The following is a 16,781-nucleotide window of genomic DNA, read 5'->3' on the forward strand; positions in this document are numbered from 1 at the left end:
GTTGTCAGCAGAAATGATTACATGCTGGCTAAATTGAATGGTCCGTGGTGGTCCCCGGAGCTGTGCCCCGGCGGTGCTGTTGGTGGTGCCGTTTCCAGGAATAACCCACAAAACCATTCAATGCAATAAATGCAACTGACCGATGCTGTCGTTAGGTTCTTGAGAAAACCCCGTACCTCCTCCTATTTCAAATGCCTGCTGAATGACTTCTACGAATTTTGCAATGCATCGATGCCGATGCCGATGGCGATACCAGCACCGATACCCCGATACCCCAATACCCCGATACCCTCTAATGCCACAACCGAGTGCTGACCAGCCACTTGGCCTGTCACACGCAGCGAAATCGCAGCGGCTAACTCAAGCGGACAGGCACAGGCCCCTGGGAGATAGGGCCGGGGCAAGGGCCAGGGGCAGGGGACAGTCCAGCAGCAATATGCCCAATTTGTTTGTTATGCATTTTGCCGACATTGATATTTTTCAAAAAACACCGCCTACAATGCAATTGCATTATTAACCCAGACACTTGAGTTTCCTATAGTCTGGTCTTGCTTTCTGTGGTATTCGGTCGCCTCTTCTAGGTCGTCGATTGTCTGGAATCTGTATCCATGTGTCGCCATGTCTGTGTGTGAAAAGACAAAGCTGGAAGTTCCCCTTACTGGAATGCATTTATAGCAATATTAATTTTTGAAAGCCCAAGATGATTCATGAAATCGAATTATTACACAAACTTGTATCTATTTAGTTTCCGATTCCTTAACTGATCTTAGAGCTGAGATAATAGTTAACTGGGGAAATTCATGGGTTTATCCAGAGCTGGATTAGAGCTTATGACATTCTTATAAGTAATATAATTAAGATGAAGTTGATAACTTACTTAAGATTCTGGAAAGATTTGAATAGTCTGACTATGTACAACCCATATAGGCCCTAAAATTAACTGTTTTGAATGCCTGTTAAACATAACATAGATACACATGAGTCCACCATGAAAGCTTTTGCGACTCTGTTGAATTCTTGAGAATCGCATAGTAGGGCGCTGTTTAGAAATTCATTTGTTTTTAATTGGAGAACAGCGGAAAGCTAAGTTGGGGGTCATTTTGATTTTAGAGAACCTATCTATATGCATGCATAAACTTCCATACAATATGCAACGTATTGGGGGGAAATAAATTTGGTATAATATCCACCCATTTTTCGATCGTGAAAAGCTTGTATGTTGTCCTTACCCCTTTGAATCCCCATTTGCAGCTGCGTTGTGGATTTTACTACGAATTTACTACAAAAACTTGCCATCAGCAAATTTTCTGCTAATTCTCAAAGTCGATTGAACTTGCGTAAATGTGCGCTTGATCCTCAACAGCTTGTGTATCCTAACTCGACCAAATAGACCTTAAATAAAAGCAGCGATCGAAGAGAAACACATCGGGATTGTCGATAATTTACATTGATATTTCTTTTGATTGAAGTGGGATTAGGAGGCTTTTCACAGCCAGATCTGCCTGGATCTTAAAGTGAACCAAGCTCTTGGCTCGGTTATTTTTTCCGCATATCGCCCAATTGTGTGTATGGAAGACAATCTGATCTTCGTGCCAGTTGATTTCCCAATCAAATTCCTCTATTTTACTTTTGTATTTGCCTCTCCATGTGTGGTATCTAAAAGTAACGAGCCTTGGGCATATTTGTCTATCTATTGGGGGCTGTTTGTCTCGTTTGACTGTCTCCTCCCCCTCCCCGCCAAAACTCTGACTATCTATTTGACGTAACTGTCGCTACGTCTGTCCGTCTGCCCGGCTGTCTTTCCGGCTGTCTGTCAGCCCGGTCCCGGGCCCGGACCCGCCCGCTGCTCGGATCTGCGTCTGCTTTGTTATGGTTGGGCCACATTACTGCATTCCACATGCGCAGTGTTTGCCTTGATGTTTTTAGGGTGTTGATGTTGTTGCTGTTTTGTTGTTTTTTTCTTGTGTTACAAAATCATTCATCGTACATATTAAAATTGTAAAAAGCAACAACAACAATCATATGTATGTATGTATGTGGGCTGCGTGTGTGCATATGTAGATAGAAACATATAAAAATTCTTTGCATTCCAATGAATCATGCTGCTGCTGTTGCTGTTGTTGTTGTTGCTGTTCTTGCTGTTGCTGTTGCTTTAACTGCGACAGCGTCTACTTCTTCTTGTAAACTCTAATTAGGTAACATTGAAGTATGTGTAGGTATGTACACACGTCTGGCACGTCGCTTGATTGTTGCTGTTGTTGTTGTTGCTGCTGTGTAGCTTTCAAAAGTCGCCACAAATTGTTTCGTATGCAAGTTGCTGCCGCCGCTGCCACCGCTGCTGCTGTTGCTGCTATTGCTGCTGCCGTCGCCGCGTAGCTGTTGCTGTTATTAGGCAGAGCAACTGCAAAGGCGACGGCGACAGCAGCAGCGACAGCGACAGCGACTGCTTCTTGGCACGCAGCGAACGCATGAAAACCAAGACCAAATATCTAAGAGAGATACGCACGTCTGCACTGAGCGAAAAGCTAGATGACATAGGCAAAAGTTAGCTGGATAAATAAATGTTCATCAAGTCTGCAAATGTATATTTAAAAATTGTTGCGGCACTTGGATCCGCTTTTGCTGCCTTTGCAACAATTAAACAATTTATTTTTTAATTAAATAACCAGACATATTTGTGTTTTTTCGTAATAAATTAGCTGGTTTGAGACTTGGTTTTAATATAAACATAAAACAATTCTTTTTCAATAACTCCAATATTATGATTTTTTCTTTCGTTCAAATTTAAAAACTGGCCCTTTTCCCAAAAACTTACCCTTTACCCAATTTCATAGGGCTCAGGGCATTAAACATATATAAACTCTGGGTTTGAACCGGCGAATAGCTCGAATCTTATTCACACATAGAGTTATATTTAATCTAATGCAAAGTTAAAATGTAGGCAACTTTTAATTTGATTAAAATATTATTTTTTATAAGAATAAACTAGAGATAGTCTCTCACACGTGCGTTTCTCTCAGTGTCTGACCAATGTCTACAGTTGTGCTGTGCAGCTGTGTGTGTGTGTGTGTGTGTATGGCTTTGTGTGTCGTTGTAATTGTAAATAATGATGATAACACGATTACACGGCTGGTTAAGGAATTTATTGTAATTCGCTTGCCATTTGAGTAAGAAATTAAGACAACAGGTTGTTGCACAAACAATTGGCCCAAGCCAAGGCGGCAAATGAATCATGTGAAGCGGCTGGACTTGCCGCCGTGGCAGCAAAAGTCGACAGCAAAGTATAAAAAGAACATATACAAAATATATATATATATATGTATATATATAAATTCAACAAATATATCGATAGATCTGTGTGAGAGAGAGAGAGTGATTAAAGGCATAGCTGAAATAGCTCAGGACAGGCAAATCGTTGCCGCCTTCCCTCCCCACCGCACACTCGCTCCCCCTGCTGCTGTCACAAGCAAAGTCCGTGTCCGTGTCGCATGCCAAGCGCCAAGTCTCAGTCACTGTCAGCAGTTGCAGCGGCAGCAACAACTTCAAAAATGTGCAGTCTGCTGCTGCGCTCCCCGACTCCCCTGCCCCCTTACTCCTTCCCACGTCCCTGCTGCTGCTGCTGCTGCTGCTTGCAATGTTGAAAATTGTGAATGAAATGACGGCGGAGGTCTAACCTCTTTCGCTTGGAATGCGGTATTGGTATTGCGAGTTGCCACTGCAACTGGTTTGCAGCGCCTCAGCTCCCCACTGACCCCTCGCCAACTCAGACACACACTCTCTCTCTCCGTCTCTGTCTCTCTCTCTCTCTCTCTCTCTCTCTCTCTCTGTTGCAGTCGCAGTCGTTCGCTGTCAGCTCTCTTTTCGTTCATTATCGCTTTGCTGGCACGAAAGTGTGGCGTTAGCTGGCCCCCATGCTATGTGTGCGTGTGCGAGTGTATGTCTCTGTGTGTGCGTGTGTGTGTGTGTGTGTGTGCTGCTCTCACGCTCAGCTTGTATTTGTATTTGCCGCTTCCTCGACCGCCTTGACGCCCACCTCTCACCCAGCCCCAGTCGAAGAGTATCTGCGCAGTGCGAACTACGTGATCAAAGTCTCTGCTCACAGCCCCCCCCCCCCCTCCCCACACCCAATCTGCCCTGCCCTAGCCAGCGTTAACGTCTCAGCTACGTTTGCACTACGATTAGTGGCATGAGAGCGACTGGATTGGTATGGGTGCGTGCGTGTGAAAGAGCGCGCGCTTGTGTAGGTGAGAAATTGGCGCACATGTGCGCGTGTGAGCGATCAATTGGCGCTTGCGTGTGTGTGTATGCGCGCGCGCGCGTATGTGTGTGTGTGTGTGTGTGTGTGTATTTGTGCTCGCGTGTGCGGGAGCTTGCGTGTATGTGTGTGTGTGTGTGTGTGAGTGAGAGATACTAGCTTTTTGTTGGGTTTTGACATATTTGTTGTTGTTGTTTATTTGGAGAGCCGACCCAGCTTTTTGGACTTGGGGTGCACGAGAAGTGGGAGGGCTTCGAATTTACTCTTTGCTGTTGTTGTTGTTGTTGTTGTCGTCGTTATTGTTGTTGTTGTTGTTGTTGTTCTTTTTGAGAGCGACAAAAAAACATAATGGCGGCGATTTGATAGAAAACTCAAAAATTGCGTTGTAGCAAATTGTTTAAACTTTTCAACATTTTCTTGCCTGCATTCTATTTTTCATATATTCGATAGGGCGGGGCAACTACTTAATTAAATTTATATTTTATTGATTATAAAAAATTCTAAAATAATTGTTGCCAACTAATACAAACACTTTTTTTTTTTTTTTTGTATTGTAATTACAACGTAATTGGGCTATTCTCCAAGTTGTTTACAACATTTTGATGTCATCTTTTATTTGTATATATTTTTTATTACCCTGTTTTTCTAGCCATATTGTTTTTATATACATTTGATAATCTTTCAAATAATGTGGACGTGTGTAAAAAGTCAGCGTGAAATTTTATTACAGTACAAGTTTTTCATGTCGAGCCTTTGGCAGTATTCAAAATAAATGCATTTCAATAAATAGAGTTAAAATTTATATATAAAAACTACATTTTAATAGTTGAGAAACGTTTACCTTGCTCTAAAAAAAAGCCTTTAATAGTTATGAAAATAAATGCATTTGAATAAAAATAGTTCAAATGCAATTTATTTTGTTAATAAAAACTATTTGTTTACTCTTGCAAAAAGTTAATTTAGTAGAAAATGAGACAATCTCAAGCGAAAAGACTAGAAATGGAAAAGTACATCGTGCATTAGACATTCCTACCTAGCTGAGAAATAGATTTTTACATTCATTGTCAAACAATGGTTCATTAAATTGATTGACATGCAGCCAACGAGAAATCGAAATCCCATAATGTTTCATTAAACTACCAGTAACGGCATTTCACATCCTTTTGCCCAGAGCTACGCACCTTTACCCAGGTCATATTAGAAGCTGGCTCTGAGCACCTTTTGCCAGTTACTACGAGGGGCTGCGAGGGGCTGCCACACAGAACAAAACCGAATTCCAGTCCAGAACAAGCTGCGCTCGCCCCTTTCATTTATTTTTTATTTGCGCAAAAAAAAGAAGCACAAAAAATAAACAAAAAGCATTAAAGAAAAAAAACGCATAGCATGCAAATTTATTTAGCGCATTAACAAACGCAACGCGATGCGATGCGTGGCGAAGGGGCGGGGCCGGGGGGAATGGTACGCAAAGAGGCATAAACAGGATATGGACATGGAAAAAATGCGAGTAATTATGTATGAATATGTGTTATGTATGTATTATAATTAACATTTCTGGGAAAATTCGAATGCGATGCGCAGGACAAAAGGCAAAAGACCCAAAGCCAAAGCCGCTGCCGATGCCGAAGCTGATGCTGCGACTGAGACGCAAACGGAGACGGAGACGGAGAGTCAGACACATCCAGACAAGACCAAGACGCACAACAATAACAATAACAACAGCGGCGACCCCGACGACCGCGACAACAACAACAACAACAACAAACAAAAACAACAACTGACAGAAAAGGTAACGTTCGGTAAGGTACGAAAAGGGATTTGCGCCTGCGCCACTCACACATTTCCCATTATAAATGAGCTGAGCGCTGCGTCCGTGTCCGCATCCACGTCCATGTCCAGGTCCAGGTTCATGTCCGCAGCAACCACGTCCACATCGACTTGTTGTTGTTCTACTGGTTTTGCCAGATTATGTGCGGATTTTTGCACAGCCGCAGCAGCAGTCGCAGCTACGAGCCCAAAAATGCCTGCCAGAAATAATCATAATGAACAATATGCGGCGCACAGGCCGCATGCCTCCAGGAATAACAGACTTGCCCCGTTGACCATCCGCCAAAAGCCGAATTCAAAAGAAAAACAGCAACGCCTCCTTGCCTCCTTGCCACTCCGGCTCGATTCCCACTGCCACTGCCACTGCCAATGCTGCGGCTACTGCTGCTGCTCCTTGCAGCTGAGCGCGTCCAGTTTTTCTGGCTGAGTAGCTGCACGGCTTTAACAGCCTAATGAACAGCCCATAAACCTGATGATAGCCATAATGAGCAGCATATAGGGCCCAAGCTACCAGTTTGTCTATCAAGACAATAAGTGCATATTGCGAGGATAACCCTTCGAACCATCATCAGATAGCCTTTATATATAAGATAGCTTTTATATAAGGGGTAAAGTCTAATTGTAATCCCAGTCTGAAAACTTACATTAAATGGATAATCCTAAACCTGAGTTATTGATAACGCAGCTAAGACACTAAAGTATCGGTTGTTATATGAGGGATATATCTTATATCCTCTAGATAAGGATTAATTCTTATAGCTGATCGAATCTAAACAATCCATATTATAAGCATAACTTCCTTTAGTACCCGAATTATTGGTAGTAAAGCATAAACTCAGAGCCTTCATATAAGGATAAATCTGATTGTAGCAATTGCGGATCTTTATAAAAGCGGTTTCTCAATTTTTACCAAGTAAAGTGCAAAGAATGCCACCAGAAACTGTAAGAGCTTATTCATATAGTCTCTTGGTCTTAATCCATAATCTCGCAATCCTCAGCTATCTTACAGTCAGCACAAAAAGTAGTTTACTCAAGCAGAAGAGCATTCGCTTGCATTAAAAATATGATGGGAAATCGATCTAGAAAAATCTCAGAGAGAGCTAACTAAATGATAATAAGCCTTAGTCAGACAAATTAGCACTTCTTTGAGTCCCTTTCTGAAGTGTTGAAGAAAGAAAGTGGAAAATTCAGCGAGAATAGCTTGAGTAAAAGTTGAAAGTCTCTTTAATATAGTTCAGGACGAAGTCACATTACATTTTCAGCTTAAAGTAAGCCTAAAATTCACTGCATGGATAACATGGGAATTTTCTGAGAAAACATGTTCTTCAGAATATTTGGCAAATCAGAGCAGACAGTGGATATTTATTGTATATTTGTTTACTCAAGAAAATCCGATGACAAAACATTCAAATTCGGACTAAAAATAATTGCCAAAAAAGCTAGATAGTTTCCTAAAAAGACGCTGAAAATTAGTCATTCGAGTCTTGGCAGAAGAATTCCTAGAAATATTAGGCTGCCAAGTTTATGGGGGACATCAGTTTAAGAAGAAGAAGGACTAAAACGTCTTTAATAGGCTAGAACTTTTTATAGATATTAATCCTGTTTTCCTTTTTGTGTTATCCTAGTCGGGAATGGGCAAGAGTCTATAGGAATTATAAAAATGGTAACGTGCCGCGGCCTATGGGCTTACGATTTGGCTTAAGTAATAAATCTGCTTAGCTGTTGCTGACTGGAATCCGGATCTACATTGGTCCAATGAAATGATACCTGGTGCGAGGTGAGAAGATTTTCTCTACTCGTAAGGCAGCATTCCATGCAAAAGGCAACAACTGCAAAGCAGAGTAGAGGCCACGACAGAGTCCCGACTGCCGCAGACTCGGGCCAAAACTTGAGGTGAGAGGACAATCAACTCCGCAGCAGCAGCAGCGGCAAGAAAAAGCAGAGGGAGAAGAAGAACAAGAAGCGGCAGCTCGGACTCGAACTCGTGGCTAACTGAAGCGCTTGCGCCTATTTAATTTGGCTGCCAGTTCGAAGCTCCCACAGATTCCAGATTCCAGCTTGTGCGCCGCCCGGCCCGGCCCGGCCCGGCCCGGCCCGGTCCGGCAGCCGTTGTCTTGGCATCTTGTTAACGATCATGGCAACAGGATTCTGCTATTTTGTCGTTGCCCTGCGCCAGCAGCAGCCGCAGCAGCAGCAGCAGCAGCAGAGGCAGAGGCAGAGGCAGCAGCTAAAAATTATGCAGCAACGTCGATGGCGGCGCGCACATTCCAGAGGCAACGTCAGCAGCAGCAGCCCAAAAAGAAATGGACTGCCTGCAACACACACTCTCGCACACACACACACACACACACACACACTTGCGCACGCAAAAATCGCTGCAAATGCAAAAACAAACCAAAACAAAAACAAGCCAAAAGCAAGCAAACAAAATTGTGGCAAGCAAACAGAATAACTAAATGCGGCAACTGCCAGTTGCAAGAGCTTACACACCTCTCCCTCCCCCCCGCCCTCCACTCCCACCGCTTAGTTGCCCTCTTGCTGCACCGCCTGGCAGCCGCCCCCACATGGCTTTCTACCCAAAAGTGCCACAATGTTGTCGCGGAATTTTCGGCTTTCTCCCCGATCAGCCGGCTTTATTAGCCAAGTCTGGCACACTGCAGCACAACATTGGGGCGACTCCCCCGACTACCGACTCCCGACTCCCAACTCCCGACTCGTGCGATTCGGCTTGCTTGCCACACACACACGCACACGTTTGCACCTTAAAATGCGCCGTTTTTGGCTGCTGCAATACAAAATTCCAGAAGAACTTAAGTGTATACAATATGAATGTCTGGGGCATGCGGCAACTGCAACGGCAACGGCAGCGACAGAGACTGCGCTGCGACTGAGGTAGCGACTGCAATCAAACATTGGCCATGGCCCGAGCCCAATGTAGGAGCCACCGCCGACGACGACGGCGACTTTCGGCTAGGGACTGCAGAGCGCATGAAAGAGGTAGATAGTTATATGCTATAAGGTTGGGGCACACAGGCTTCGTATCTTGAAATGAAATGCAAAGAAAAGAAAATAACAAAAACAAAATTTCTCACGTTCCTCTTCCTAAATTCTTGGAATTGCAATACATTAAAAAGAGGTCTTTGCTTCGTCTTGTGCCTCCGTGTGTGTGCCTGTATGTGTGTGTGTGTGTGTGCATGGGCGGAGAACGGACGGCAGTTTTGAGCCGTGCTACAGACCATACGCCCGTTCAACATATTCCTTTTCTCATCGATTTTTATATCTATAAGTGAATGTGTCGATTGTGTGCACTGCGAGAAATTTGAGTGTAATCAATGCAGATGTGGGCAGAATCGCGATAAGCCCGAATTGAAAAAATCGAAATAAGCAGAAAATGTTAAGCATGTTATTTCGACGCGGTTTAGGAAATCCTTGGAAGTATCTCAAGATCTGTAAAATAATTGTTCTAACTTTTTTTAAACTTATTTGAATACATACACATTAACAAGATATAGATAGATCTCTAGATCTCTTCGTGTCGAGGCTAATCAAAAGACAAGCCAAGGGAATTGTATAAAGGCTTATTAGCCGACTTCTTAAGAAGGTCATATTCATTTTTGTATATGGTACATAGAAGACATTCTGGAAGCAGCGAAAGTGTATTTATTTGAGGTAGCTTTAACCCTTGTTCTATCAATTTTCGAGGCAGCTGCTTAAGTTCAAAAAGCATATTTTTCATGACAAAAAGATGGTTGAGATTTATAAATTAAACATAAGTAGTTCTTAGTGTATGAGTTTCCCAAAATAGACAAAAATAATTTAGGGAACTGAACAAAGAACTTCTGAGCTCGAACCGCCGACTAAGGTTGTATGGAATATATCCCAAACTAATAATAATTCCAGTCAAAAATGCAGTCAAAAGTAGGACAATGAAGCATCGGGTTCGAGCCCCCGACTAGTGTTTTATGGTTCAAATTATATCTTAAGCTAATGCTTGATCCTAACAAACATTATAATCTGTGACTTGCCTGAACTAATCAATATTTACTCACAGTCTAGATCAATGGGTTGATCTATTGCTTATTACTCGTGCATTTCTTTCAGTGTTGTTGCTGTTGATTTTGTTGTGGCTGCCGCTGCTGCTGCTGCTGCTACTTTGGCAATATGATTTTGTTATTTCTTTTCTCTGCTTCAATTTGATTTTGGACTGCATTCGGGCGGTCCGACGATCGACTGGTCTTCGCTGCGGCTGCGGCTGCGGCTGTTGCAGTTGCAGTCGCTGTGTGGGGAAAGGGAGGAGCCGGAGGTTGAGGAGGAGAAATGGCCATTGGGGCATAATGAAAGTCGTCGTTGCTTCGTGCTTGTTGTTGACGTCTTCGGCGGTTTGATCAAATGAATGAATATTATCATCGATGCCTCCCTCCACCCTGCTCCTCTTACCTCTTGCATGTTGAACAAGCTGACTTGATGACCGTAGACCGTAGACTGTAGACAGAGCGAGCTACGTAAAGAATGTCTGCTATCTGAGTATGTGTGTGTGTGTGTGTGTGTGTGTGTGTTGTGTGTGTAGGTACATATATTTACATTGGTGGCTTTGTGGCTTGAGCGAGGGCGAGCTGCTGGTGCACAAGTTGTTGCCACTCAGCAGGAGTAAACGTTTGATCTAATTGTAATTGTTGTAAAATTGTAGGCTTACTTAATATAAGCCTAGACTGACTTAAAACCACAACCACATGAGTTTTTCAGCTAAAAGTAAGCCTAAAATTCACTGCTAACGTGAAATTTAAATGTAAAACGTGTGAGTTTGCAGAGAATTCACAATCATAAAAAAATTTTGTGCTTGCAACTGGGAAAAGTTTACTTATTTTAAGACCCCGCCAAATGGAAAAGGGATGTAAATATTCTGTACGTTTTTCACATATGAAAGTTCCTGCTGGGCGCGTCTCTCACACTGAGAAAACAGACCGATAAACAGATAGACAGACAGACGGATGGATGGATAGAGAGTGCAGCAAGCGGGGGAGAGGAGAACAGACAAACAGACAGATAGACAGACGGCAGACACAGCAGGGACAGAGAGGGAGACAGAGTCCGACAGACAGACGGTCAGACTGACGGACGGTAGGTGAGTCGAAGAGCCGGCGTGTACAAATACAGCAGTTGATATTTAACAAGAGTCAAAATTCCAGGAATTTAGGATTGGTTTTTGGTTTTGAGAGCGGCCCAGAGACCAGAGACCTGGTCAGCTCAGCTCAGTTCAGTTCGGCTCAGTTCGGTTCAGTTTCGGGCAACGGAGCATAATTAAGTGGCCTTAAATGCCGCTAAAGGAATTTCCCGCAGGCGACATTATTATCAGTTCTTTAGGGGACACCGGACAGAACCCGAGACTGGGACAGACATTATTATACTTACCGATAGGCTGGGCGCATTGCAGTTGCTGTTGTTGCTGTTGTTGTTGATGCTATTCATGTTAATGCTGATGACATTTCCAGTCAGGTTCCCATCGGCAGACCGTTTTATATTTATTATTATTGAATGGCATTGATCTCGTCCACGTTTACCATAAAGAAGTTGAGAAGCTGGCTGCAACCTGCTGCATGCATGCGGCATATAGCTAGACATACCTATCTTAATGCTTATGTCGACAAACAATAGGAAATGGACCATCAAATTAATATTGTTAGCTCTTCTGAATTGGGCAGACTTTCTGTTGATTAGACGCTGCCGAGCGCTGTGACTCTGCCAGCGGGCTAAGAAATTTTAATTGCTAAATGCCAACAGGTTGCAGTTCTCTGGCTTGCACAACAAACATTTGTTCGTCATCATCATCATCATCAAGACACACATTCCAATATCGTGACTGCATATCACACAGTCGCTGCTAGCATAGGCGTAGCCCGAAAGGGGGCTGACAGCAGCAGGGTTGCATTTGGGCGAAAAGTATGCCAAAAGCAGAAATACTATATTGCAACGTATGGGTTATATAAAGTCTAGTATATTTTTATAATTTGAAGCTGTATACAAAAGAAAGAGTGTTTTATCTAAAAGCTTGTCAAAGCAAGACTCTAAAATGCTATTTTTTGGTTTTTAAATGAAGCATTGTCTTAGAGTAATTAAGCACTATTTCCCGAAAAGCTGTATAACAAAAGCTGTAATGTAAAAAATCCTTGACAAAACGGTTTGTGTGTAAAAAGAGGGTTGAAATTAAAACCAACTAAAAACAGACTTGAAATATGACGCAGGGGCGCAAAAGCGCGTGCGGAAAGTAACCAAAAAAAGAAAGGTTTAATAATAACAAACTTAATTTTATCTTAATCCATTTTAAATTATCAAATGTCACACTTAGAATCTGTCTTACTGTAAGGGCTTGAAAGAATGACTTATATAAGGTTTCCTAAAGGGAATCGGGGCAAAAGGCTTCTGAATAGGGGCTTGTCTAAAACCAGCTTGTAAAGACTTTAAAAAAAGGCTTCATCTAAAAGCAGCTTGTAAGCATACGATTTGAAAATCTTCAACTTAAAAGGTGATCACTCTAATCGACAGCTGCTTAGCAAGCTGGAGTTACATAAAAGATATAATGAAGATATAGAGTGGGAGTGGGGCATTAAATGGTACCCCGCTGACAGAATGCAGGGCTACAGCCATGTGTGGCAACTAGTTATTTGCAATGTAACTGCAAGTTAGTAGGTTTGTACTTGTTCTCAGTCAAGTCAAACCAGTTGCCCCATGACTCAGTGTCTGACTCTGAATGTGGCGACTCGTGAGCCCAGGTCTGAGACCGCGAGACCCAGACTGCGAGACCAGCAGCAGCCACAACTAATTGCATATGCATTTTGCATAATCTCATAGTAATTACAATAGTTCGATCTATGCGCGCCGGCGCCACAGCAATTCATTCATGCAACCAAACGGCCAACCCAGAGCCCCAACACAGCTCCCAGGCCCCATTCATGAAACGAGGCAAACTGAAACTGGCTGCGAATGCGACTGCGACAGCGACTCCGACTGCGACTCCGACTGCGGCTGTGACTGTGACGGGGCTTGGTTCATTCTTATGTTTGTATGCGAGAGTGCATTTCATCACTTTACCACTCAACACAAACGAAACGAACAAAAAAAAAAATAGAAAAAAAATAGGGAAAAAAAAATAAGAATAAAACTAGCATAAGAAGAGGAAAAATAAGAACCAAGAGATACGTGTTCTGGTACTCGTAGCACTCGCTGCCGTTGGCTGTTGGCCTGCATACTTCTTGTAAGTATTTTTTTGACACCAATGCACTTTGGGTCTTATCGCGCATATATTTCATATCTGGTTTCTTGCCGTTGATGGTTACTCTTGTTAATCTCTTTTGTCGTTTCGTTAGACGATCGGGGCGGGGAGTTGGGCTGCGAACTGGGGGGCTGGGACTGGGGGTTGGGTTGCCCACTGATAAAGCGGGCACACACGCATTAAAATTAAATGCCCAATGCACTTGTTAAGCGTTAGTGTCTAATATTCCGTGCACACACACACACACACAGAGAGAGAGACACACACACACACACACACACGAAAACATATTTCAATTTATTAATTTCGTATGCATAAATCTTGCGCTTTATTTATTCAATTTGAGTCTTTGTTGTCTGCTGCTGATCGCTGGCGGTGGCCCTGGCCAGATACAATGCACCAACTAAGCGACAGCTGGGCAACCGGGCAACCGGGCAGCTGGGCACGAGCACGGGCAGATCGGTGCTGGGACCCGTCACTATCGTTGGAGCGCGGCACATTCGATCTTTGACTTATGAATTCTTGGAATGCAGCTAGTGGGGCATTTTTTAATGGAGGCTGTCGCACTCTTAGACGCCACGCCATGCCCAGCCCTGGCCCAGCTCTGGCCCACCCCATGCGCCATGCAAAGTGCGCGTCCAAGCTGGAATCAGACCAATCGAAGTCGAACGTTTAACTATTTCTCAGTGCATTTAGCTGCAAGCTGCCTACTGCAGGCCAGCCAACAATTGAGGCCAAATCGAATTGCTAATAAAGCTATTACTTTAGCTACTTTTCGATTTATCGCATATACTCTGTAATAACAGACAGCCTGGGTCGCTTAGGAAATTAAGAATGCTCGTAACCAGGTTAACCAGGTGGCCTTAGGACCTCAAGGCTAACTAATTGGCTTTAGACTAGCCTGTTAGTAACTGCAGCTGCTTTTTCTGCTGAATTTTCTTCTGCCATTTTCCAAATTTTCCATCAATTGAAATTAGGTTACACTTTTGTTTATCGAAGAGCGAGCATTCAAACAGCCTTCGCCATTAAAATTTTCCTTTAGAAATAACTTTTCTCTATTATAATATTAAATTTGTATAAAAGTCCCATTTAAAAGCGCCCAGACAAAGCACCTGCTGGTCGTCATATTTCAGTTAAATAAAAGACAATTATTTGATTTTTAGTTTCACCAAACAAAGAAAAGCTTATTTAACTGGAAGTTAAATTAGATATTTGAACTCATTTAAAGCTAGTTACATTATTCAATTTATTGAGAGTTTAGTTAATTTAAAGATGCTCATTTGATTTTGAGCAATATTTAATTAATGGGGAGATAAATTAGTTACTTGTTTTCGAGCTTAATTCAATTATTTGAGAGTTAAATTAATTGAAAGCTATTTGTTTGCGAGATCAAATGTGTAACTTGATGTCAAATTAGACAGTTAGGTTAGCTGACGATTAGTTAGAATATAGTTGGAATATATTTAACTTAATGTTAAATTGAATGATTATTTAATTTAAAAGAGAGTAAGCTGGCTTTTATGATTTCAATAATATCAGGAATGCTGTTAGTTAAAATTCTAAAGTTAAATTCATTAAAAAGGCTATAATTTGATTTTAGATATTAACAGAAGAAGAAAATAATACATAGCTGAGTCCGGAGAGAATATAAACGATGTTAAATGAAGTAGGAAACAAACGAATCTTTTAGTGAAATAATTAGTTTTCCCTTGGCTAAATTTGTAGTTACAGCTTGATCAAAAACTTGCAAAGTGTGGCAACCTTTGTTTTGCTACTTTACTTTTCTAAAAGATAGTTTCCAAAATGATAATATATTTTATATAAGCTCTTGAAAAGGGTCAGCTATGTATCGTGTTTACAAAATGGCGTCCTCTTTTAAATATATACCAAATATTAGAAAAAACCTATAAAGGGTGGCAACCTGTGTATTGCAGCTGTATAAATCAGAGTTTACAAAATGGTGGCATTTCCAATGCAGACATAACGCATTGCTTATTTGTAAATGTTTTTTAAATATTAACTAAAATATATTTAAATATTTCTTTCTAGCGCAATACGAACGCCATTTTGTCCGTTTCTCAGGCAATTCATGCTTACAGTTTTCATATATGTGATCAAATTTAAATAAACTTAAAATTTGCCATAGATTCGCTGATTATTAATTATAGTTTAAAATAATTAAAAGCAATTTGGTTTTGTGCCCTGAAGAAAAAGCACAAAACCACGTCAACAAAATTACCTGGCGGCCATTTTGTTTTTAAAAGCGACGCGTGGGCTTCTCTCCGCGAGTGTCGAACATATTTTATTCCAATTTTTGTTGTTGTTGTTTTTTATTTGTTGCTAATTTCGGTTGCTCTCCTCTGTTGCCGAGCATAGTGTAAAATACTTCAGCCGTTTCGGGAGTACATTGGGAACATGTGATTTTTTTTGGCACATGCTCTCTTTGAAAAATTCTGTGCAAATATTCTGTGTAGGCGTTACGAGTATGGCCAAAGGGAATTTCGACCAAGTGTCAAGGATCTCAAGTGCGACCAGAAAGGATAAGGGCGACCCTTGTTAGTTTCGAATTTTGCTGTAAAGCGACGACATTTTGTCCATTATTCATGTTCGATATTGGGCACGTCATTTGAAGCTCTCTTGATTTCATATATGTATGTGTATATGTATATATATATGTATATATATTGCGATCTTTATAGAAAGAAATTTGCTGAACTCATTTGTGCGCGTGTGTGTGCGTGTGTGTGAGCTGCCTGCTGCCTGCGTGTGCGTGAGAAATGCTGCGTTTTTCGAATAGCTGACAAAATGTTCACTTTTATTAGTGTATCCGTGTGTGTGTGTGTCCATGTGTGTGTGTATGTGTGAGAGAGAGATGCGTTGATATTGTGCACGCCCCTATGAGTTGTCGACTGTCGACCCTTACGTCAGCATTAGCACGTGGACTATTATTAAAGCGTTTAATTAACTTGAAGCATTTAGGATCAAATTAATACATAATTGAGAGGGGGACAAAACAAAAATAAGAATACAAAACATACAAAAAAAAAAATTAGAGTCAAGCGAAACGAAACACTCGAAAGGGCTTCTGTTTTTTTTTTTTTTTTGGGCACCCGTCTGTCTCTTCGGGGCCTTGTGTTCGGTTTGTGGTTTGATGAATTCGGTTCTGTTTTTCGTTGATTTGTGCTGAGAGCCGTTTCATTGGACTGGACGATGACAACTCGTAAACTGATATCAGTTTGACGCGGTTAAAGGTTGGGCCCAGTCTTTCATAATGAGTCTAGATGTGCATAATTAATGTACTGTATTATTTCCGTTTCGGATTCCAGTGTTTGATGCCGGCTAAAGTGTTCGCCCATTTTCGGCTTAAATAATTGTGCCCATTTAATTGCATATTTGAATGTAAGTACATTTATTTGATATCAAATTCATTTCAAT

General features: G+C 41.8%; 1 protein-coding gene across 1 annotated transcript; it reads left to right on the forward strand.

The window, feature by feature from the left end:
- Nucleotides 1-5,825: 5,825 nt before the first annotated feature.
- Nucleotides 5,826-6,289, forward strand: LOC138911018 (GATA zinc finger domain-containing protein 8-like). Its single transcript, XM_070207844.1, has 2 exons — nucleotides 5,826-6,157; nucleotides 6,241-6,289. Exons 1-2 carry the CDS (start codon nucleotides 5,826-5,828, stop codon nucleotides 6,287-6,289), a joined length of 381 nt encoding a protein of 126 aa, XP_070063945.1.
- The last annotated feature ends 10,492 nt before the right edge of the window (nucleotides 6,290-16,781 follow it).

Source organism: Drosophila virilis, chromosome 3, assembly GCF_030788295.1.
Source record: "Drosophila virilis strain 15010-1051.87 chromosome 3, Dvir_AGI_RSII-ME, whole genome shotgun sequence".
Lineage (NCBI taxonomy): Eukaryota > Metazoa > Arthropoda > Insecta > Diptera > Drosophilidae > Drosophila > Drosophila virilis.

What these genes read in the sequence shown, in the direction of transcription:
- LOC138911018 (XM_070207844.1), top strand. Translation starts at nt 5,826, where the DNA reads ATGCGCAGGACAAAAGGCAAAAGACCCAAAGCCAAAGCCGCTGCCGAT. An exon ending in ACGTCCATGTCCAGGTCCAG is followed by an intron (nt 6,158 to 6,240) that starts GTTCATGTCCGC and finishes ATTTTTGCACAG; the next exon opens with CCGCAGCAGCAGTCGCAGCT.